Source organism: Procambarus clarkii, chromosome 76, assembly GCF_040958095.1.
Source record: "Procambarus clarkii isolate CNS0578487 chromosome 76, FALCON_Pclarkii_2.0, whole genome shotgun sequence".
In the NCBI taxonomy this organism is placed as follows: Eukaryota; Metazoa; Arthropoda; class Malacostraca; order Decapoda; family Cambaridae; genus Procambarus; species Procambarus clarkii.
Genome location: NC_091225.1, coordinates 19270978 through 19295867, shown reverse-complemented (window position 1 = coordinate 19295867; position 24890 = coordinate 19270978). Strand labels below are relative to the sequence as shown.

Below are 24890 nucleotides of genomic sequence, written 5' to 3'. Positions count from 1 at the left end.
TATATCACGAAAATAAACACGTGATTAAGAATGTGACAAAGTCAGACCACGGAGGAAAAATGAAACAGGAATTTCCTTAAGTACTTTCGTATATTAAATACCTTCTGAAGATGTATTTAATATACGAAAGTACTTAAGGAAATTCCTGTTTCATTTTTCCTCCGTGGTCTGACTTTGTCATATATATATATATATATATATATAGTCACATACATGGTGTGTGTGTATATATGATATATACTCACACCAATGAACCCGATAGAATAGGATTAGCCTAGTGTATATATGTATGGATTTCTGGGCCTGCGAGCCAAAGAAATCTACAAATAACAGAAGCCATCAATGTCAAAACAAGAGAGACGCGGGAAGCGCCTCCCCCCCCCCCCCCCCCCCCCCCCTTTCCAAAATGCATGTCAAAAATTCCACCGACCCGCCAAACACACACCGAAACTACGACGTTGGTACAACGTTCGAACAAGTTTTAACACCTCCTAACCAGTTATAACAACCAATATAGCAAGTTGTAACAACGTTCTAATACGTCATAAACACGTTAAACCAAGATGTAACAACTTTATTACAAGTTGTAACAAGCGGAAAATAGAGACAGTTTCGGTTTGTGTTTCCAGGGGAGGAACAGAACTAAGGCTTGTCCCTACTCCGCGGCTTTAGGCAAGCCTCACCCAAACACTGTCCATATTTAGACAAGCAGCTTTTTATAAGAAAAATGTCTTTCTAGGATGAATGAAGGAGTTGGAAGTTATGTGAAAATCTCTGGATTAATGTCTTAGCTTATACACTCTCACACCCTTGTGCACGCTGCTTCAAACAGGCTGGTGGATCACCACGAGGGAATGTGTAATGTTTGTGAGTACACTGTACTATATGTACATGTGCCTTCACTTGGCACCTGGCACCCGCTCCCACTCTCGCTCTCTCTCTCTCTCTCCCTCGCATGTTTAGAACGCATGTGTGAATGCAACCCGTTCTCGCAAATTCGTAAAGTCAATATTGACTTATTAACTACGTGCATAGGTGATATACTAAACATAATAGATACCCTTAAAAAGATTCATAGAAAACACCGACCTTACCTAACCTTGTTAGTATCTTAAGATAAGTATCTTATTGCTTCGTAATTACAATTATTACTTAACCTATACCTATTATAGGTTAGGTAATAATTGTAATTACGAAGCAATAAGATGCTTATCTTAACATACTAAGTAGGTTAGGTAAGGTCGGTGTTTTCTATGAATCTTTTTAAGGGTATCTATTATGTTAAGTATGTCACCTATGCACATATTTAATAAGTCAATATTGACTTATTAAATTTGCGAGAACGGGTTGGTGAATGAGATCCCTCCATCTGTTTCTTCACGGAATTACTGATGTCAATGCACTAGTATTTACCAAACAGCACATAGATGCATATACATTCATCATTGACACACACACACACCACACACACACACACACACACACACACACACACACACACACACACACACACACACACAAAACCATAACATAAAGCACATTTTGATGACCAGACCACACACTAGAAGGTGAAGGGACGACGACGTTTCGACTTGAGAATGGTCCAGGACGGACCGAAACGTCGTCGTCCCTTCACCTTCTAGTGTGTGGTCTGGTCAACATTCTTTAGCCCGTTATTGTGACTCGTCGCCTGCACATAAAGCCCATTTTTCTTCGTCTCAAGAGTCCTTACGTACAGACACAAGGGAAGGCAACTAGGACCGTGCCAGACAGCAGTGCCACTTACCCTCCCAGTGCCACCCGAAGCCTCAGCGTTTTCGACAAGTGATAACGTCCCAAGTCACGAATCTAGGAAAGCAATATGCACGAACGGGCTTCAAAGATCCAGATGTAAGACGCGACTTAAGGCGTTTGTTTTTTTAGATAGACACTCGGATATTGAAATGGCTGTTGGATGGTAATATTCGTCGAGTCCAAGGTGTGTGCTTTGGAGTACCCCAGACCATAGGTTCGAATCCTCTTTGTGGCTCCTACTGATTTTCTCAACATAAATTATGTAAAATCATGAATGCAACCAAGTGTTCATTTATGAATACAATTAGTTAATAAAGTACAATATTTGTTTAAATTTGTATACAATGCTTATATTAGTCTCGTCAATTATTTTAAGTTTCACTAACATACAAGACAAATATCTTGAGGTTATCTTGAGATGATTTCGGGGCTTTAGTGTCCCGCGGCCCGGTCCTCGACCAGGCCTCCACCCCCAGGAAGCAGCCCGTAACAGCTGACAGATACCTATTTTACTGCTAGGTAACAGGGGCATAGGGTGAAAGAAACTCTGCCCATTGTTTCTCGCCGGCGCCCGGGATCGAACCCGGGACCACAGGATCACAAGCCTAGTGTGCTGTCCGCTCGGGCTACCGGCTCCCCGTTTGGTAATATGCACACATTTGTCAACATTTTACTTTATGTGGCTAAATACCAATACGCTGGAGGAAAATAGGAAGCGTTCCGGTATTCCCAGAACAATTAGATTAGTTCAGAAAACTGGATTTGGTAGAGCTACAAGCAAACATGTTCCAACATTTTTACTGTCCAAGTCAGAGATAACTGTAAATACCGAGTTGAAATAATAGAGTTTATTACTCTGCGACTCTCCTCTGAGTCGTCGTGACCAGAGACGTCACTACTAAGCGAGGACATGACACGGGATGTTAACTACTAAGCGAGATCGTAACATGGGACGTCGTTACGGGCTCACCATAGCCTGTGCTACATGGACACTTCGTTCTGAGTACCTAAATCTGTAACAACAACAACAACATGGGACGTCCCATCCTGTGACATCCCGGAATGATTTCGAAATGAATTCCAATCGACCGGCCCTCTATCTCCCCTCGTGGCGCGTCTTGACTCAAGATACGGAAGAGTTATCGAAGCAGTTTTTCGAATCCCGCCCCCCATGAATATACATGTTTACAACCTGTTTCATTCTCTATTTCTGGTCCGGGTGAAGGATTACCCATCCTGCTTGCGGGGGGGGGGGGGGGGTTGAGCTTTGGCTCTTTGGACCCGCTTGGAAGTTGGTGCTGGCTATACGACATGCAGGTTATATAGCCGGCATTCTAAAGCCATTTTTTGATCAATGTGTAGGGATGGGGGGGGGGGAGGTAGCAGCATCCGACAGATTCCATCTCACGCTTGTAGTGGCATGCGTCATAAAATTGGTCACGCTGAGAGCACACAAATGCCACTAGTTTTAAAATGCTCGACAATGCTGTCAAGCCATTATACATCAAACATTTGTAAACAATTCCAACTATAGTATGTCTATGTCTTTTATATTTCCCAGTTATTTTCTTGTACGTAAAACGTAGCACTTCTGGGAAATCGTACACACACACATACACTGCTTAGTCAGACGTGAAGTGTTGCAGGGACAAACAGTCACTCTACTGTGCACGTACCAGTACCAAACAGTCACTCTACTGTGCACGGCGTCCCTCAGCGTGCACGTACCAGTACCAAACAGCCACTCTACTGTGCACGTACCAGTACCAAACAGTCACTCTACTGTGCACGGCGTCCCTCAGCGTGCACGTACCAGTACCAAACAGTCACTCTACTGTGCACGGCGTCCCTCAGCGTGCACGTACCAGTACCAAACAGTCACTCTACCGTGCTCAATCTCCACAGTCTCAGTGTCCGTACACCCTGCGCCTTTGTGTATCCTGATATGTAAATAATCTTGCGAGTTACTGTTCCCCGAGATCAGCTGGTGATCACTTAATCACGCTTAAATGTACAGTTGCACGACACTAGAGGAGTGTTCTGTGAGGCTCTTCTGTTGTTCCTTGTCATGATTCCCCCCCCCCCTGTGTGTGTGTGCATTACATGCGCATACACACACAAACTCATGTTCTAGAGTGAAGGTGATCTGTAGACTACTGTATTGACGGGAAGATGACCTGTATAGACTCCTGTACTGACATGAAGATGACTTGTATAGACTCCTGTACTGAGGTGAAGGTGACTTGTATAGACTCCTGTACTGAGGTGAAGGTGACTTGTATAGACTCCTGTACTGAGGTGAAGGTGACTTGTATAGACTCCTGTACTGAGGTGAAGGTGACTTGTATAGACTCCTGTACTGACATGAAGATGACCTGTATAGACTCCTGTACTGACATGAAGATGACCTGTATAGATCCTGTACTGACGTGAAGATGACTTGTATAGACTCCTGTACTGACCTGAAGGTGACCTTATAGACTCCTGTACTGACATGAAGATGACCTTATAGACTCCTGTACTGACATGAAGATGACCTTATAGACTCCTGTACTGACATGAAGGTGACCTTATAGACTCCTGTACTGACATGAAAATGACCTTATAGACTCCTGTATTGACATGAAAATGACCTTATAGACTCCTGTACTGACCTGAAGGTGACCTTATAGACTCCTGTACTGACATGAAGATGACCTTATAGACTCCTGTACTGACATGAAAATGACACTCAGATCAAGGGAAAAGTCTGCTCCAAACAGCCCTACGAGGACACCTATTTTCTAGAATAAAGTGAAACCTTTTGAGAGTCATTCCAAGACTGTGAGGAGGGACTTGAAGAATGTGTACATAGGTCTTGCTTGGTTCTTCCCAACATTGTGTACTGAGATTAGACAACCTGCTGAGGTCTTAAGTGTGAGTGAGATGAGAGGTGGAAGCCTCTCATGAAGCTGAGATCGTGAGATCTCAGCTCCTGAGACCAAGACAAACGTATCCTTGGGAGTCCTGTGATAAGATTGAGATCATTTGTGACTGACAGACTATAATGTGTTGATGTTAAGGCTGTACTGAATCTTAACATTTTCTTCTGGAGTTCCGCACTGAGGCGAAGACAAGGTGTAGACAAATATATATATTTTCCTATTTGGCCAAGGCCTTATAGCCTTTGGCATAGATGAATGATGTCAAAAAATAAGCCTCTTATCCATAGCCCTTATGTGACATTATTACAAGTTATTATAAGATGGAGTAAAAATTATAACTGTTATTAATGCTATGTAGATTGTTTAGAGTTATGAGATAACATTACAGTGCAATACAATATCTACATAATTCTGAAGTCTTTACATCCATTAAAGTTTGCAAGATTAAAGAATACTAACAATGTCATTATTTTTTGACCTTACAATTTACCTTAAAATTTACCCTAGTTTTACCTTAAAACTAAATAATTGCTTCCCTCAAAGATTTATATATTGTGTGTGTACTATCTCTGCTTGCTGGATCGAGCTGTTAGCTCTTGGTCTCCGCCTTTCTAACCATTGGTTGTCTAACACCCATCTATTTTCCTCTATTTTATCTACTATATACATTTCTCTCTAACACACACACACACACACACACACTATTACTTCTAGGTAAACAGGAGCATCAGGTGAAAGAAACTCTGCCCATTTGTTTCCGCCATCGACGGGGGGATCGATCCCCGGTCCCTAGGTCTACGAACCCAGAGTGCTGTCCACTCAGCCACCAGGCGCCCCTGTACTCACCTAGTTGTACTCACCTAGTTGTGTTTGCGGGGGTTGAGCTCTGGCTCTTTGGTCCCGCCTCTCAACCGTCAATCAACAGGTGTACAGGTTCCTGAGCCTATTGGGCTCTATCATATCTACACTTGAAACTGTGTATGGAGTCAGCCTCCACCACATCTCTTCCTAATGCATTCTATTTGTCCACCACTCTGACACTAAAAAAAGTTCTTTCTAATATCTCTGTGGCTCATTTGGGCACTCAGTTTCCTCCTGTGTCCTCTTGTGCGTGTTCCCCTTGTGTTAAATAGACTGTCTTTATCTACCCTATCAATTCCCTTCAGAATCTTGAATGTGGTGATCATGTCCCCCCTAACTCCTGTGTGTGTGTGTGTGTGTGTGTGTGTGTGTGTGTGTGTGTGTGTGTGTGTGTGTGTGTGTGTGTGTGTGTGTGTGTGTCTCTCTCTCTCTCTGTTTATCTTTCTGTTTTACAGTGTATCTTTTATCTTTTAATTAGATTATCACTTACCTTTTTTTTGGTGATACTGAGATAGTTTAAGAACCTGAAAAGAAAATAATAAATGTTAACGTTTTCTGTTGTAATTTTTGACGGGGTACTCACCCAAACAAAAGAGTAATCCAAGTGAACAAAAAGAGTAATCCAAGTGAACAAAAAGAGTAATCCAAGTGAACAAAAGAGTAATCCAAGTGACCAAAAGAGTAATCCAAGTGACCAAAAGAGTAATCCAAGTGACCAAAAGAGTAATCCAAGTGACCAAAAGAGTAATCCAAGTGACCAAAAGAGTAATCCAAGTGACCAAAAGAGTAATCCAAGCTATGAACAAAATTAAGCTAATACGGTACAATAAACAATGTAAGTTAAACAGAGAAACGAAGTTAACAAAAAAAATAAGACAAAATAGACAAAAATAAGACAAAAAATAAGACAAAATAGACAAAAATAAGACAAAAAATAAGACAAAATAGACAAAAATAAGACAAAAAATAAGACAAAATAGACAAAAATAAGACAAAAAATAAGACAAAATAGACAAAAATAAGACAAAAAATAAGACAAAATAGACAAAAATAAGACAACAAATAAGACAAAATAGACAAAAATAAGACAACAAATAAGACAAAATAGACAAAAATAAGACAAAAAATAAGACAAAATAGACAAAAATAAGACAACAAATAAGACAAAATAGACAAAAATAAGACAAAAAATAAGACAAAAATGTTTAAATAGACAACTATCATATTTTATCGATCAATAATACATAGATAATACTGGTTAGTCCAACCCACCTTTACCCAAAAGGCCTACACAACATTACCTGAATTTACCTGACGGGCCCCGATCTCTCTAGCGGCCTTGATGAGGACAGGAAGCCGGCGGCTTGGCAAAGGCAAAAACCCCCTTCCGTTTTTTCATGATAATTTTTTTTGTCCAGTCGGATTATGAACTGCTGGAATGGCTTTGGCCTTTACGGCTTCGGCAGGTAGGCGGTTCCATTGGTTTATAACCCAGTGGTGAATGGACATCTCTTCTGCCCTACACTGTGGCGTACCTAACTTATTCCTTACAAACAGCTTCTTATATAGGCCAAAACCACATTTATATTCTAATCTTACTTTTTCCATCTCCAATACGATTGATGTTGTGAAGATAGGCAACATATAATCATGCAGGCGATGAATCACAATAACGTGGCTGAAGTATGTTGACCAGACCACACACTAGAAGGTGAAGGGACGACCACGTTTCGGTCCGTCCTGGACCATTCTCAAGTCGATTCTCACAATCGACTTGAGAATGGTCCAGGACGGACCGAAACGTCGTCGTCCTTCAACTTCTAGTGTGTGGTCTGGTCAACATATAATCATTATAATTAAATTACAATGAGTTCTATCGACTCAACAGCTGGGACGATAGAGTTTTGGCCTCACATGCCTGGGGTCACCGGTTCGAGTCTCCTAGAACTCAGGTAAATGTAATAATTCTAATTATTGTTACTATGAGGCTAGGGATACGCTAAGGTGATCATCAGAAGAAAGCGCTAAGCCAGTATGACTATCCGGGGGCCAGATTCACGAAAGCACTTACGCAAGCACTTACGAACCTGTACATCTTTTCTCAATCTTTGGAGGCTTTGTTTACAATTATTAAACAGTTAATGAGCTCCGAAGCACCAGGAGGCTGTTTATAACAATAACAACAGTTGATTGGCAAGTTTTCATGCTTGTAAACTGCTAAATAAATGTAACCAAAGCCGTCGAAGATTGAGGAAAGATGTACACGTTCGTAAGTGCTTGCGTAAGTACTTTCGTGAATCCGGCCCCTGAGCACTTGAAAGGGATATCATGACAGAGAGGAGGAGGAGGAGCGGTGCCTAACCTCTGGGATCATCGGGAATCGAACGCTGACCCCTGCAAGAAGCGACGCTGTCGCTGAACCGACCAGCCCAAGATCATACACGTCGAGTTACATTCTGGCTTCTATCTAGGTCTCAAGACCTAGAAAGCCTTGAGACCTAGAAAGCCTTGAGACCTAGAAAGCCTTGAGACTTAGAAAGCCTTGAGACCTAGAAAGCCTTGAGACTTAGAAAGCCTTGAGACCTAGAAAGCCTTGAGACCTAGAAAGCCTTGAGACCTAGAAAACCTTGAGACCTAGAAAGCCTTGAGACTTAGAAAGCCTTGAGACCTAGAAAGCCTTGAGACCTAGAAAGCCTTGAGACCTAGAAAACCTTGAGACCTAGAAAGCCTTGAGACTTAGAAAGCCTTGAGACCTAGAAAGCCTTGAGACCTAGAAAGCCTTGAGACCTAGAAAGCTTTGAGACCTAGAAAGCCTTGAGACTTAGAAAGCCTTGAGACCTAGAAAACCTTGAGACCTAGAAAGCATTGAGACCTAGAAAACCTCGAGACCTAGAAAACCTCGAGACCTAGAAAACCTTGAGACCTAGAAAACCTCGAGACCTAGAAAACCTTGAGACCTAGAAAACCTTGAGACCTAGAAAACCTTGAGACCTAGAAAACCTTGAGACCTAGAAAGCCTTGAGACCTAGAAAACCTTGAGACCTAGAAAACCTTGAGACCTAGAAAGCCTTGAGACCTAGAAAGCCTTGAGACTAAGAAAACCTTGAGACCTAGAAAACCTTGAGACCTAGAAAACCTCGAGACCTAGAAAACCTCGAGACCTAGAAAACCTCGAGACCTAGAAAACCTTGAGACCTAGAAAACCTTGAGACCTAGAAAACCTCGAGACCTAGAAAACCTCGAGACCTAGAAAACCTCGAGACCTAGAAAACCTTGAGACCTAGAAAACCTTGAGACCTAGAAAACCTTGAGACTTAGAAAGCCAAACAAGATAAGATCCAAGTCCATAATGAACTTTGAACATTAATTGAACTTATTCAGATTATTATATATATATATTTTATTTAGTTTATATTCTACAACAGATGTGGTCATACATTTATACAATCCAAACCTGCCTAAATACACCTTCTTCTGTCCTCTAAGGATAGGGTTAGAGACCTGTTGAGACATAGTGGCTTTACAAGATTGTAAATACGTACAGCCACGTACTAGTGGCAACTTACTAGTGGCCACGTACTAAAAAATACGTACTAGTAATACGTATATTAAATACGTATATCTAGTAATTAAAAATATTTAGTAATACGTACTAAAAAGCCACGTACTAGTGGCTTTACATGACTGTAAATACTATGCTATGTATTCTCACAAACCCAATGTACCTTCTTGTATATAAATAAGTAAATAAATAAATAAATAAATAAATAAATACTGTGTGTAACGAATACATATAGCACTCAAATCACAGGCGACATAAGTGCCTATAGAGTGCTAACCAACACACCTTCACTCAAGCGTGTCTTAAGCAGAAGAGATAAGAGTGTGAGTGAAGACTTACCGGTACTCCTGTCTCTCTAAGGAGTTTACCTTTGGCAGAGACGAACGACGAAGAATCATTGCAGCTATAACATTGAAGCAAAATACCATAGATGTGACTCTTGCTTTCTTTTTGGGGGGGCATCTGTAGGGGCCTTTTGGTACTGTCACTCCCTCCACCCCCCGGCCCCACACACCCAGGATGTAGGGGTTATCTTGAGGTTATCTTGAGATGATTTCGGGGCTTTAGTGTCCCCGCGGCCCGGTCCTCGACCAGGCCTCCACCCCCAGGAAGCAGCCCGTGACAGCTGACTAACACCCAGGTACCTATTTTACTGTTAGGTAACAGGGGCATAGGGTGAAAGAAACTTTGCCCATTGTTTCTCGCCGGCGCCTGGAATCGAACCCAGGACCACAGGATCACAAGTCCAGCGTGCTGTCCGCTCGGCCGACCGGCTCCGGGGTTCCCAATAAACCCACACAGGTGAGGAAGGTGACCAATAAACCCACACAGGTGGGCAAGGTGCCCAATAAACCCACACACAGGTGAGCAAGGGTGCCCAATAAACCCACACAGGTGGGCAAGGGTGCCCAATAAACCCACACAGGTGGGCAAGGGTGCCCAATAAACCCTCACAGGTGAGCAAGGGTGCCCAATAAACCCACACACAGGTGAGCAAGGGTGCCCAATAAACCCACACAGGTGAGCAAGAGTGCCCAATAAACCCACACAGGTGGGCAAGGGTGCCCAATAAACCCACACAGGTGGGCAAGGGTGCCCAATAAACCCTCACAGGTGGGCAAGGGTGCCCAATAAACCCACACACAGGTGAGCAAGGGTGCCCAATAAACCCACACAGGTGGGCAAGGGTGCCCAATAAACCCTCACAGGTGGGCAAGGGTGCCCAATAAACCCACACACAGGTGAGCAAGGGTGACCAATAAACCCTCACAGGTGAGCAAGGGTGCCCAATAAACCCACACACAGGTGGGCAAGGGTGACCAATAAACCCTCACACAGGTGAGCAAGGGTGCCCAATAAACCCACACAGGTGAGGAAAGGTGCCCAATAAACCCACACACAGGTGAGGAAAGGTGCCCAATAAACCCACACACAGGTGAGGAAAGGTGCCCAATAAACCCACACACAGGTGAGGAAAGGTGCCCAATAAACCCACACACAGGTGAGGAAAGGTGCCCAATAAACCCACACACAGGTGAGGAAAGGTGCCCAATAAACCCACACACAGGTGAGGAAAGGTGCCCAATAAACCCACACACAGGTGAGGAAAGGTGCCCAATAAACCCACACACAGGTGAGGAAAGGTGCCCAATAAACCCACACACAGGTGAGGAAAGGTGCCCAATAAACCCACACACAGGTGAGGAAAGGTGCCCAATAAACCCACACACAGGTGAGGAAAGGTGCCCAATAAACCCACACAGGTGAGGAAGGGTGCCCAATAAACCCACACACAGGTGAGGAAAGGTGCCCAATAAACCCACACAGGTGAGGAAGGGTGCCCAATAAACCCCAGAAGGTGATTGTAGTGCTTTTAAAATGCTAATCTAACCTACATACATAAATACACTGATTTACGTCTATCCTACATAAACAGTGTTCGAGGCATCTTTTACATAGTGTCATTAATGTGCGTTTACAAAGGTGAAATGTAGTTCTGACCAGCTTACACATACCCTGTATACACATATTTATACATACATGAATATACATATATATATTTATGTCTCCTACTTTGACAGGGTAAGATAGCTGCTATAGAAACTAGTGTGTTATTAAGCCCTTAACCACTGAAGGAGATTAAGATGCTTTTACAAGTTCGTAGGTGATAGACAAGACCTTGTGATAAATGACAACCCCTTATAACAACTGCTACCTACAACACTATCCCCGCTACCCACAACACCTCTCCCCCGACATCCCTCTCTCCCTCATCCACCCCTCCCCAGAACCCCTCCCCACAAAGCTGGTATTGGTAATCGAACGCCGGACCCTGTTGTCCAAAAGTGAGACAATGGTGAGGAGGTGAGGGAGTTGCTCCTGTTGGTGGCTGGGTATTGTCCCTCATCACCCAGGCCCTCATATCCACAGGCACTCATCACCCAGGCCCTCATATCCACAGGCACTCATCACCCAGGCCCTCATATCCACAGGCATTCATCACCCAGGCCCTCATATCCACAGGCACTCATCACCCAGGCCCCTCATATCCACAGGCACTCATCACCCAGGCCCTCATATCCACAGGCACTCATCACCCAGGCCCTCAAATCCACAGGCACTCATCACCCAGGCCCTCATATCCACAGGCACTCATCACCCAGGCCCTCAAATCCACAGGCACTCATCACCCAGGCCCTCATATCCACAGGCACTCATCACCCAGGCCCTCATATCCACTCGTCTGCATAAACCCTCACACCCGTAGCCTTTGAAATGAGGCAACTCATGGGGGCCTTTGCCGTCTGAGGCATCATCCTGGGCTCCTAACTCAAGGCCCTCATCACTAAACCCTCACTCAGGACTAAATCACAAATCGTCGCTAAGGGGGTCCTGGCCCTTACCACATAAACCCTTTCCTGTTGCTCTTACGCGAACACACGAGTCTCTTTACTGAGCGCATTCCATCGAGTGAATTACAAACTAGCGTCTTAATGGTCCTTACAAGATGGAGTCGAAATCCTCTTATTATATGGGGTTTATTCTCCTATAAGCTATGAACAATTAGGGTCACTTACCACTTAACTTCTCGCCACACATACACCTGGAGCCCCCCCACACACAGACACATACACACATCATGGGACTCTCGACTAAGAATCTCAAGTCAACACATACCGAACTTCACATACCCACTGGGGCCCGATCTGAACTTCACATGCCGTCTAGGACTCCCATCTCAAGATCGTACACACGAGTAGGGCCTTTTCTTGTACGTCACAAACCCTTAAGTGACTGAACACACACTAGAGGGCGAGGGGGCTCTTGGAGAGTGGGAAGGGGGGTGGAGCTCTTGGAGTGGGGGGGGTCGGAGCTCTTGGAGAGTGGGGGGGCTCTCACCTTCCAGTCTTCCCTGCCCCACCCACCACCACCTGTGACGGCGCCCCCACGTGGGTATCGATATCGGCCTCGAGCACATACCCAACAACTAATCAGCAGTCGGCACCCGAGATAGAACGACCGTCAGCGCCGTTTCAAGTCGGCACTCACGTCAAGTTAGCACTCACGTCAAGTCAGCACTCACGTCAAGTCAGCACTCACGTCAAGTCAGCACTCACGTCAAGTTAGCACTCACGTCAAGTCGGCACTCACGTCAAGTCGGCACTCACGTCAAGTCGGCACTCACGTCAAGTCAGCACTCACGTCAAGTCAGCACTCACGTCAAATAAAGCCTTAAACACCGTTCTTAAACTACAAAAGAATAAAACACTAGCTACCGCACTGTATTATAATAAAGAGCCGTAAATTACAAAGTAAATATTGAGGCCATGCAATGGGCTCGAATCTGCGTCCCTTGACTTTCCGGGTTCAATCACTGCCGACACGTTCTTTTTTTTATTTTATTTACTTATATGTACAAGAGTTCTTATGTTCTTGTACGGTCCAGGATTACTTAAGCATTTACACAACTACCGGGTGGGTGATGAGGTACCGGGTGGGTGTTGAGGTACCGGGTGGGTGTTGAGGTACCGGGTGGGTGTTGAGGTACCGGGTGGGTGATGAGGTACCGGGTGGGTGTTGAGGTACCGGGTGGGTGTTGAGGTACCGGGTGGGTGTTGAGGTACCGGGTGGGTGTTGAGGTACCGGGTGGGTGATGAGGTACCGGGTGGGTGTTGAGGTACCGGGTGGGTGATGAGGTACCGGGTGGGTGTTGAGGTACCGGGTGGGTGTTGAGGTACCGGGTGGGTGTTGAGGTACCGGGTGGGTGTTGAGGTACCGGGTGGGTGTTGAGGTACCGGGTGGGTGTTGAGGTACCGGGTGGGTGATGAGGTACCGGGTGGGTGTTGAGGTACCGGGTGGGTGTTGAGGTACCGGGTGGGTGTTGAGGTACCGGGTGGGTGTTGAGGTACCGGGTGGGTGATGAGGTACCGGGTGGGTGTTGAGGTACCGGGTGGGTGTTGAGGTACCGGGTGGGTGTTGAGGTACCGGGTGGGTGTTGAGGTACCGGGTGGGTGATGATGGGTGGGTGTTGAGGTACCGGGTGGGTGTTGAGGTACCGGGTGGGTGTTGAGGTACCGGGTGGGTGTTGAGGTACCGGGTGGGTGATGAGGTACCGGGTGGGTGATGAGGTACCGGGTGGGTGTTGAGGTACCGGGTGGGTGATGAGGTACCGGGTGGGTGTTGAGGTACCGGGTGGGTGATGATGTACCGGGTGGGTGATGAGGTACCGGGTGGGTGATGAGGTACCGGGTGGGTGTTGAGGTACCGGGTGGGTGATGAGGTACCGGGTGGGTGATGAGGTACCGGGTGGGTGTTGAGGTACTGGGTGGGTGATGAGGTACCAGGTGGGTGTTGAGGTACCGGGTGGGTGATGATGTACCGGGTGGGTGTTGAGGTACCGGGTGGGTGATGAGGTACCGGGTTGGTGTTGAGGTACCGGGTGGGTGTTGAGGTACCGGGTGGGTGTTGAGGTACCGGGTGGGTGTTGAGGTACCAGGTGGGTGATGAGGTACCGGGTGGGTGTTGAGGTACCGGGTGGGTGATGATGTACCGGGTGGGTGTTGAGGTACCGGGTGGGTGTTGAGGTACCGGGTGGGTGATGATGGGTGGGTGATGAGGTACCGGGTGGGTGTTGAGGTACCGGGTGGGTGATGATGTACTGGGTGGGTGATGATGTACCGGGTGGGTGATGAGGTACCGGGTGGGTGTTGAGGTACCGGGTGGGTGTTGAGGTACCGGGTGGGTGATGAGGTACCGGGTGGGTGATGAGGTACCGGGTGGGTGATGAGGTACCGGGTGGGTGTTGAGGTACCGGGTGGGTGTTGAGGTACCGGGTGGGTGATGAGGTACCGGGTGGGTGTTGAAGTGAAGATGGTGAAGAGGGTGAAGGGTTGGGCGGGTCGCGGGGCCTCAGTTGGCCTCTGGCCGCCTCCTGAGGCAACATCTTCCAGCAACTCCACCTTTACTCTTCTCACTCAATAACCTTCAACGTAATTTGCATAAATTGCACTCAGTAAAATGTAGTGTTTCCGGAAACTGCTGAAATGTCATCACCTATTCTTGTACTAGAAACAATATTTTAAAGCGAGAGGCGGTTTGTAAAATCACTTTGCTCGTTGAAATCTGTTCAGCGACGATCCCGCGTCAATGTGGGGCGCCAAGAGGACTGAGACGATGGTTCCACTGGAGCACGACGTCGTGGCTCACATCCCCGCCCTGTACTTAGGTTTTGATGACTATATCACGCCAGGATTCCCGACGCCTTTCGTTCACATTGTCCGGTGGAGCAAGATATGGGGCTGTCTACCTGTGTCTTACAGCCACTCGGCGCGTTCCTGGAAACTCTCGCCTTTTCTCACCTGCTGGGTGATCTGTGCCATTGGTCTCAACATGCCCACCTTCTACGAATGCATCCAGTCGTCTCTGGGCACGGACGGCCTCATGCTGTACGTAATGATCATGATAGTGTCCGTAATGAGCATCTCAGGGATATCTATGCACGTGTTAGCGCTTCTCTACTACGACGACTGGATTACCTTCCTCAACAACTGGATGGCCTTCGAGCGTAAGTTCCCGCCACTGACAGCGGGCGTCCATTCCTTCAGGGTAGCTCTCCCGCTCTTTGTCGGCTTCTTTCTCTACATCACATTCTTTGTGGTGAATATTTTAAACGAACTTCGCTTTAACCTTATCAACGGTGACGGCGTCTGGCGGATGTTATCGCTGGTGTACGTATATGTTATCTACAGCTACACCCTCTCCATGCCCATCCTGTGGGTGGTTATGGCCTCCAAGGTGTTCTCTGCCTGCCTCTGCCACATCAGGAGGGAGCTCGAGTCCATCATGGAGTGCGTCAACTACGGCATCAGATGCGCGTCTTCACCCGTACAGAAATGCATCGCCACGGGAGACATGAATCACATGCAGGAGGCGGTGCTGGACTTGGCCAGAATCATCGAAGGCTTCAAGGCGATCATGGGCCCCTTAATGCTGGTCATTATCCCCCACCACATCATCTCTCTCATCTGCTTCCTCTACTGGACGCTAGTATCCATCCTCGACTACACGGACTGGTACTCTCCTCTCAGCTTTGGCCTCCTCTCCGCCCAGGCAATCATGCCCATCTTCTGTGGCGCCATCTATAGCGAAGACGTTCACACTCAGGTAAAGTTTCACTCAAACTTTTTATGAATCAAAACCCCTTATACCATGTCGTGGCGCAGACGATTAAGGCGCGTCTGGGCTCATCCTGGACGTAAGTTCGAACCCTTATCACGGCCCTTGTGGATTTATTCATTAACTCCTTATATTTCTCTATATTTCTCGTATCTCAAATTCACACACAACTTAGGATATTTATTTATTTATTTATTTATTTATTTATTTATTTATTTATTTATTTATTTATTTTTTTGAGATATGTACAAGAGTTGTTACATTCTTGTACAGCCACTAGTACGTAGTTTCGGGCAGGTCCCTGGAATACGATCCCCTGCCGCGAAGACTCGTTTTTTCATCCAAGTACACATTTTACTGTTGCGTTAAACAGAGGCTACAGTTAAGGAATTGCGCCCAGTAAATCCTCCCCGGCCAGGATACGAACCCATGACATAGCGCTCGCGGAACGCCAGGCGAGTGTCTTACCACTACACCACGGAGACTGTATAACCTGTTTATCTGTTTATCACTAACAAAAATATTTCTACAGACATATGTTCAAGAAAACAAATCATACTTTTTATCATTTAAAATTCACATGTCCAAATCACCCATTACAAAAGCAAACTTAACAACCATTAAACATCTCGAATTATCCTGATAAACGCCAAGTACTCACTTGGAGGAAACAGCCGTGTGATTCTAGGCGTCTTAATCACCTCACAAACATATTTCCATATATACTAACGAATTTCCCTACCGTACCAGCGCGGCCTATGTTTTAAGGAGACATTACAAGGGAAATAGATTTTCTCCATTCAATGACCACAATAACCAGTCTCCGTGGTGCAGTGGTAAGACACTCGCCTGGCGTTCCGCGAGCGCTATGTCCTGGGTTCGTATCCTGGCCGGGGAGGATTTACTGGGCGCAAATCCTTAACTGTAGCCTCTGTTTAACTCAACAGTAAAATGTGTACTTGGTTGTAACAAGGATTCTTCGCGGCGGGGATCGTATTCCAGGGACCTGCCCGAAACGCTACGCGTACTAGTGGCTCTACAACCATGTAACAACTCATCTATATATCCCCCCCCCCCAAAAAAAAAAAAGTTACGATAGCCAGTTACAATATGAATATTGTAGACAAAAGTAATATTGTAGACAGTTAAATATGAATAATTAGACCACTTTACGAACAGTCAACACACTTCAAACTATGATCTTGGCCAGTAGAGCACAGTACTAAATTAAACACATTTATTATTAAATTTTGAAACAAATATAATAGGCTAGGTTGTTATTGTGTCGAGATAATGAGCAAATATCGTCATGTTCGTACACTACACATCACCACCAGAGCGACCAACGCCTTCGTTGCCTACACAACAACATCCATTTCACAGTAAACGTATGACTATCGCCAGCTAAAACCTTCGCAATAATGACCCAGGGAACACCACTCGCACGTAAATAGTATAAAAAACAGTCCACGTTACCAGTAAGATGGGTAGTTTGGGAGTAATGACATCAGCCTCCTAGCTCACGCCCCCACTGTTTACAAAGACGTTTCGTATACTGCCTCGCGGCGAGGTTCCAGTAACATTTGAGATATATACAAGAGTTTTTACATTCTTGTACAGCCACTAGTGTTTCGGGCAGGTTCCTGGAATACGATCCCCGCCGCGAAGAATCGTTGTTACAACCAAGTACACATTTTACTGTTGAGTTAAACAGAGGCTACAGTTAAGGATTTGTGCCCAGTAAATCCTCCCCGGCCAGGATACGAACCCATGACAAAGCGGAACGCCAGGCGAGTGTCTTACCACTACACCACAAAGACATTCCTATTTATTCTTCAAATTTACTCGTTATTAAACACTGAGTGAACATTTTGCCATTTTTATATCCTATTATTTCCGTTTTTTTAATTTCCCATATTCTTCCTAACTTACTTTGATAATATTCAATCATCCTGGTTAGATATGTTCTATTTTCAAGGCCCCATGCATGGCTAGTTAGTAATTTGGGTAGCCAGGCATCCTGCTTAAAGGCAGGACAGTCCTGCCTTTAAGCATTTTGTCCTCTATCCTGCGACATATCAAGCAGGATATTAATTTGTTCTTTTTTGGGACCAGCCGAGCGGACAGCACGCTGGACATGTGATCTTGTGGTTCTGGGTTCGATCCCAGGCGCCGGCGAGAAACAATGGGCAGAGTTTCCTATGCCCCTGTTACCTAGCAGTAAAATAGGTACCTGGGTGTCAGTCAGCTGTCACGGGCTGCTTCCTGGGGGTGGAGGCCTGGTCGAGGACCGGGCCGCGGGGACACTAAAAAAGCCCCGAAATCATCTCAAGATAACCTCAAGAAGATGGTCCTACATATGGCATCCCGACTTGGTGCCTTCTTTTGATAATTACTTACTCAAAGTCTGTTGATCTTGACATTTATACGGACGCACCGTCGTTTGTTTCCCAGCGGGACGCTAGAGAAATGGGTGTCCGGAAATCATATTTTAAGGGATATCGATACAAAGGCTGTTTTGCTAGGCCTGCAGGCGTGTATGATGAGAACTCGGCATCATAGAATCCCATTAGGTAGCACTAGCGAGCTGTATTGTATGTTCAGATGAACAGGACCCTGAGCTGAACTCCCAATATGATGGCACTGATGTGAGGGGTTGATTACTGTGCCCTTACCAAGTATGACTGCATATCAGGGCTGATACGTAAAGGTATAATGTACATTAGGCTGACACATATAGGTACAAGGCATACCTGGCCGGTATGGACAGGTACAATGTACACCAGGCTGGCATGTACTGGTACAATGTACACCAGGCTACCATGTACAGGTACAATATACACCAGGCTGGCATGTACTGGTACAATGTACACCAGGCTACCATGTACAGGTACAATATACACCAGGCTACCATGTACAGGTACAATGTACACCAGGCTACCATGTACTGGTACAATGTACACCAGGCTACCATGTACAGGTACAATATACACCAGGCTACCATATACAGGTACAATATACACCAGGCTACCATGTACAGGTACAATATACACCAGGCTACCATGTACAGGTACAATATACACCAGGCTACCATGTACAGGTACAATATACACCAGGCTACCATGTACAGGTACAATATACACCAGGCTACCATGTACAGGTACAATATACACCAGGCTACCATGTACAGGTACAATATACACCAGGCTACCATGTACAGGTACAATATACACCAGGCTACCATGTACAGGTACAATATACACCAGGCTACCATGTACAGGTACAATATACACCAGGCTACCATGTACAGGTACAATATACACCAGGCTACCATGTACAGGTACAATATACACCAGGCTACCATGTACAGGTACAATATACACCAGGCTACCATGTACTGGTACAATATACACCAGGCTACCATGTACTGGTACAATATACACCAGGCTACCATGTACAGGTACAATATACACCAGGCTACCATGTACAGGTACAATATACACCAGGCTACCATGTACAGGTACAATATACACCAGGCTACCATGTACAGGTACAATATACACCAGGCTACCATGTACAGGTACAATATACACCAGGCTACCATGTACAGGTACAATATACACCAGGCTACCATGTACAGGTACAATATACACCAGGCTACCATGTACAGGTACAATATACACCAGGCTACCATGTACAGGTACAATATACACCAGGCTACCATGTACAGGTACAATATACACCAGGCTACCATGTACAGGTACAATATACACCAGGCTACCATGTACAGGTACAATATACACCAGGCTACCATGTACAGGTACAATATACACCAGGCTACCATGTACAGGTACAATATACACCAGGCTACCATGTACAGGTACAATATACACCAGGCTACCATGTACAGGTACAATATACACCAGGCTACCATGTACAGGTACAATATACACCAGGCTACCATGTACAGGTACAATATACACCAGGCTACCATGTACAAGAATGAATACACAACTTTATTAAAATATTATAACCTTCAAATTTAAAAAAAAATCACAATTCAACATTACAGGAAATATATTTCATAAAATTACATTATAGAGAATGTCTTACGTAAAATAAATACAGTATACAGAACCTTACATACATTTGAAAATAAATGATTCAAGATTAGATTGCACAAAATAAATTATATAAATTACACACAAATTCTGATTAATAATCTTATCGAATAATAATAATTGGCCATATTGCAAAATACAGCTGATTATATTATTTTAAAACATTATACAAAATACACTATCCTATCCTTGTCTGATTTAACAAGTGATAAAACAATTACAGTAAAAGTATTCATCTATGATATTACTTACTTGCTTCGTGAACAATTCAAAGCATATATTTTATATATTGCATTTAATTATCTTTCCAATTATTGCATTATTTGACACATTTTAAATGACTTTCAGAAGGAGACGCTAATTGAGCCGTTAATTATCTTGAAAGGTTCAATGACAGACGAAGCTGCCAAACACAAGGTGAGTGACACCTCCATGTTCCCATTTGTCATTGTCATTAAATTAATCATTGTCGAGTTAATCATCATTGTCAGATTAAGGACCTGCCCGAAACGCTGCGCGTACTAGTGGCATTACAAGAATGTTATTACTATGCTATGTATCCTGACAATCCCAATGTACCTTCTTGTATATATATATATATATATATAAATAAATAAATAAATTAAATGGTGTTGGTCTGCCAACCTCTGGAGGGTTCTTAAGGCCACCACAATAGCCTATACTGACCAACCAGCTAATATATTTTAGTATAAATACTCGGTGTTCAGCATTTAGATTAAACCCAACATACATAGTTTATATATATTGGATTTAAACCCAACATCCTATAGTTTAAACCCAACACCAAACCAGTTATGTTTTAATGTTAACACATTAATTAAAGCATAGGTGTTGTACTTAAAAAAAATCTCGTCTTAGGCTACTCTGCCACAATCGAGATATTTTATTCTGAGCATCATGACTAAATTAGCTAACTATGGCCTAATCTTAGTTACGAACTTGTCCCACGTCCTTGGCTAGCTACGAATTAGCCCAACCTCCCTGGCTAGCTACAAACTTACCTCACTATTAATGTAGTGCCTTCCATTGGCTAGGGGGAGGGAAAGCTCTCAGCCTGCTAACGGGAGTCAGACGTCGTCGGCTCCTGAGCATACCTCTGTAAAAAATGATTTTGGTGATGTGGTGAATATACTAACCGGTCCCAAGCATTATCTCCCCCAAGGTCCCGGCCCCCAACGACATCACTGGGCGTGCTGCTGTTGCCTCCGGCACCAAAGGTGTAAAAGATATTTTTCTTAGCATCGGAAAAATGGTTAAGGATAAGAATAATGCGACGTATTAGAGTGTTCTCTTATGTATCATCAGCAGGCGAGTTAAAGACCCTATGTTCCCTCCCTGACAAGTAAGATACTCTTCGTGTTCCTCAGATGACGACTCTAATCGACCACCTAGACCGGCTCGACGCGCAGATCGAGGGCCGAGGCTTCTTTACTCTCAACAAGGGCATGGCTACCTCGGTATGTACTCCTTCCATACGATATATGTAAATGTGTCGCTTACTTTTCCAGCGACCCATACATAAGGAGCTGGTAAGTTTATCTGTCGTTGGTCAGTAAGCTGTGTGGCTCCAACCCGGCCGATGATGATAGGCTTTAAGCCCTACACCAATTTATGTACAAATTAGGTCATTCTTATATCTATGTAAAAGAGAATGTATGTATGTGTGTATGTGTTAATACATTATTTTAGTCGGTAGGTGAGCCATTGGCATAGAAACAACACAGTAAGAGAACAAGCAAGTAGTATATAACATTAATGTTGACACAAAGATGTTGTTGTTGTTGTTATAGATTCAGCTACTCGGAACAAGTTCCAAGTAGCACGGGCTATGGTGAGCCCGTGTGACACAAAGAGTATTCAGGATAATGCCGAAAAATTTTAGACTATTTCGCAACATTAAAATGCTATTGGATGGGGAAATATACAGATATAGCGACAATGTGTTCGTTTTGCAGGTGGTGAACACAGTGGTGACGTATCTGGTGGTGTTGATCCAGTTCTATGGTGGAGGACGCTAACGGTCTCCTACCCGCACTACCTATGGACGACCACCTCCATCACTCTCCTGCAGCCACCTCCAACACTCTCTTGCAGCCACCTTCAACACTCTCTTGCAGCCACCTTCAACACTCTCTTGCAGACACCTTCAACACCCTCCTCCTATCCATACCTAGCTGTCTAGTGCCTAACAAATCTAATCTCAGACATCCTGAGCCACACTGTAAAACACAGACGCGTAAAGCTAATATTAAGCACTACTTCGGACATCGTCACGTTGAAAATGAAGTAGCTTGTCTATGCAATGGTTCCTAAATGTTTGATGTGAGGCATAATACAAATACTGAATCGGGATTAGAACAAAATCTATATAAAAGAGACTGTGTGTTTGTCCAAGGTCGGAGTCCAGACGCTTGTGGAAAACCTCATGTAACTTTGCATGGTGACTTGTGACTGTATGGAGAGTGTCATAGGGAGGTCGAGGTCGATCTTCAAGAAGCCCATCTTTAAGAAGCATCAGCTCCTATTCCAATTCCCAGCGACGCCAATGAAGTCTGTAAATGGGAGGTTCAGTTTTCCAGAGAGTTTTTAATATCATTTTCTGCTATTCATAATATTCCAACTTACAACGAAACTTAACGTTTTAACAATACTCCATCAAAGTAACAATTGTAAAAATAACATTGTGGTTATGTTGTGTTTGCTGCCATTGTGTGTTGTGAGGAAGGGGAGGAGGAAAGAGGAAGGGGAGGAGGAATGAGGGAGGAGGAGGGATGTGGGGGGGGGGAGACCCGGGCACCCCCCCATGTACTCCTTCTAATGTTGAGAATATAATCTAAGTAAGAGATAGATTATATTCTCAACATTAGAAAGTAAGAGATTGTACAAAGTAAGAGATTGTACTTAAGAGAGTGTAACCATTCAATTGACTGAGCCAATTCATGCAAAATTTTGGATCGTAAATCAATTACTGAAAGGAATATTATTGGAGCTTCATTCATAAAAGTAGTGAATTAGATAATATTAATGTAAATCGAGGAATATATAAATTTGATAACTTTATAATTGGTAAGATTTGTGATAGGTATAAAAACAGTGTATGAATGAATGAAGGAATACCCAGTTAATATCCATTTAAAACCCCCAATTTGTGTGGTGGGTGACCAAAATATAACCTTGACGTGATGTATAGTTTATGCATATCAAAAGATACATTTAATACCCCAGATAATATGCACTTTATCATCTCACCTTCATGTCACCTCCATTAATCGATGTTTTAGCTTATGGTTCTTTGTCTAGTCATGTGTAGTGGGGTATATAATCTCAAACTCTTATGTCAACTTTCTGCATTTCCTTGATAATGTGTTGAAACACGAAAACAGTCGGAACTTTAGTTTCATTTTCCTAGTGGATAATTACGCTTAACCGAATCACGTGTTTTTTGTAATTATTCTGAATATTATATTATATTATATATATATATATATATATATATATATATATATATATATATATATATATATATATATATATATATATATTGCTGGCATTGTTGATCTTATAATATAATCTTTCTATGCTTCTAACTATTTTCTTACTCTCGGGATTAAGAAGAACAATCAAGTTACCGAAATTCATGGTAAGGAAACTAATGATTATTGAAGGGTATATGTATATTTTCTACAATGTTTCGTTCCACACTGGAACGTCTTCCGGTAAAGAATGAATATAGAAAGTGTCGCTTTATCTTAAATACACATTTGAAAGAAGTGATCTTAAATACACACAAGGCGGATAATCTTGAACTCCTATAGTTACAATCTTCTTCCCCCACTCTGTCTATGACTTAGTGTGCCTATGCATATTTTTCTAACCCGTCCTCTTACAAATTACGTCGCTTTTCGCTCGTGTGCACTACGGCCAAAAATAGCCGTTTTTTAATGTAAACAAAATATTAAATTAATTGTTCAAATGAAATGTACCCAAAGCAGCAAGTTTGGGTCCTCTGGTAGGTTAGGAGAGCAGGTGTTCACATAGAGGCTCAGGGGTAGGCGGGGAGGAAGGAGAGGCACCAGAGTTAGGCGTCACCCATTATGGTGCACAGACCAAGAGAGGAAGGAGAGGCAGGCGAGTTAGCAGGACAGCCGTAATCCACTTCACACATCACTATGTAAATAGAGAAGCGCGTGGCTATCAGCTCCCCAGTAAGTATGGGACACGGCTTTAAATTGCAAATCCGCCAACAAACAAATTCCAAATCCGCCAACCCCCCAAAAATCCAAATTCGTCAAAAAACAAAAAATCCAAATGTCAAAAAAATTACAATTCCGTGACCAAGGATGGAGACACCTCCAGCCTCCAGCTAATGCACTCCAATCGCAGGTTTATCTAAAGTTAACATTTATCTTGAAGTATTTTCACACGAACTAAATGGATAGGAAATTAACAATAACGGCAAGTAAATATAACAAGATTTAACAATGCTAAATGTATGTGAAGCACTTTGCTTACAAATAGTTGTTCGTCGATGGCTGAAGACATCCGGGAGAACGTTCTCAAGAGTTGACTAAGACGATATGTAGCGCCTGAGACAAAACTGTGAACATCTCACTGTACCAACTCCAACTGACTGACCCGATGTTAATGAACACGACCATTTAACGTTCACAGGTACATGGAAACCTACATTGGATCCAGTGTAACAATCCCAAGGAATCAAACTACGTCTTAACAACCTATACTTAGCTTACGCTCCTCCAAAAAAAAAATCGCTCTAAGTCTGGTTTAATTAATTATATATAATTTGATGTATAGTTGAGCCTTTGTTAGATATGTTTTGCTATGTTGGCAATTATTTGTATCTAGAATACGTTTAATACGTTGATATAAACACCTATAGAGAGATACCTTCCAACAAAGGGACTGAGGGAA

The 24890-nt window shown here is 43.9% G+C and overlaps 1 protein-coding gene and 1 long non-coding RNA gene across 2 annotated transcripts in view; one reads left to right on the top strand and one right to left on the bottom strand.

The window, feature by feature from the left end:
- Nucleotides 1–24890, bottom strand: part of LOC138357111 (uncharacterized) — a 192827-nt gene that overhangs the window by 163213 nt on the left and 4724 nt on the right. Inside the window, exons 2-3 of the long non-coding RNA XR_011224818.1 lie at nt 20960–21054; nt 6070–6103 (exon numbers count right to left, since the gene is read on the bottom strand). This is a non-coding gene — a long non-coding RNA (uncharacterized lncRNA). The remainder of the gene's footprint in view (nt 1–6069; nt 6104–20959; nt 21055–24890) is intronic.
- LOC123771448 (uncharacterized) lies at nt 14542–23347 on the top strand. The gene is made up of 4 exons (XM_045763978.2): nt 14542–15804; nt 20286–20354; nt 21326–21415; nt 21914–23347. The coding sequence occupies exons 1-4, from the start codon at nt 14788–14790 to the stop codon at nt 21974–21976; spliced, it is 1239 nt and encodes a 412-aa protein (XP_045619934.1). The 5' UTR covers nt 14542–14787; the 3' UTR covers nt 21977–23347.

Coding starts and splice junctions, on each gene's coding strand:
- LOC123771448 (XM_045763978.2), top strand. CDS start 14,788: ATGTGGGGCGCCAAGAGGACTGAGACGATGGTTCCACTGGAGCACGAC. Junction 15,805..20,285: donor GCGAAGACGTTCACACTCAG/GTAAAGTTTCAC, acceptor AATGACTTTCAG/AAGGAGACGCTAATTGAGCC. Junction 21,416..21,913: donor ACAAGGGCATGGCTACCTCG/GTATGTACTCCT, acceptor TTCGTTTTGCAG/GTGGTGAACACAGTGGTGAC.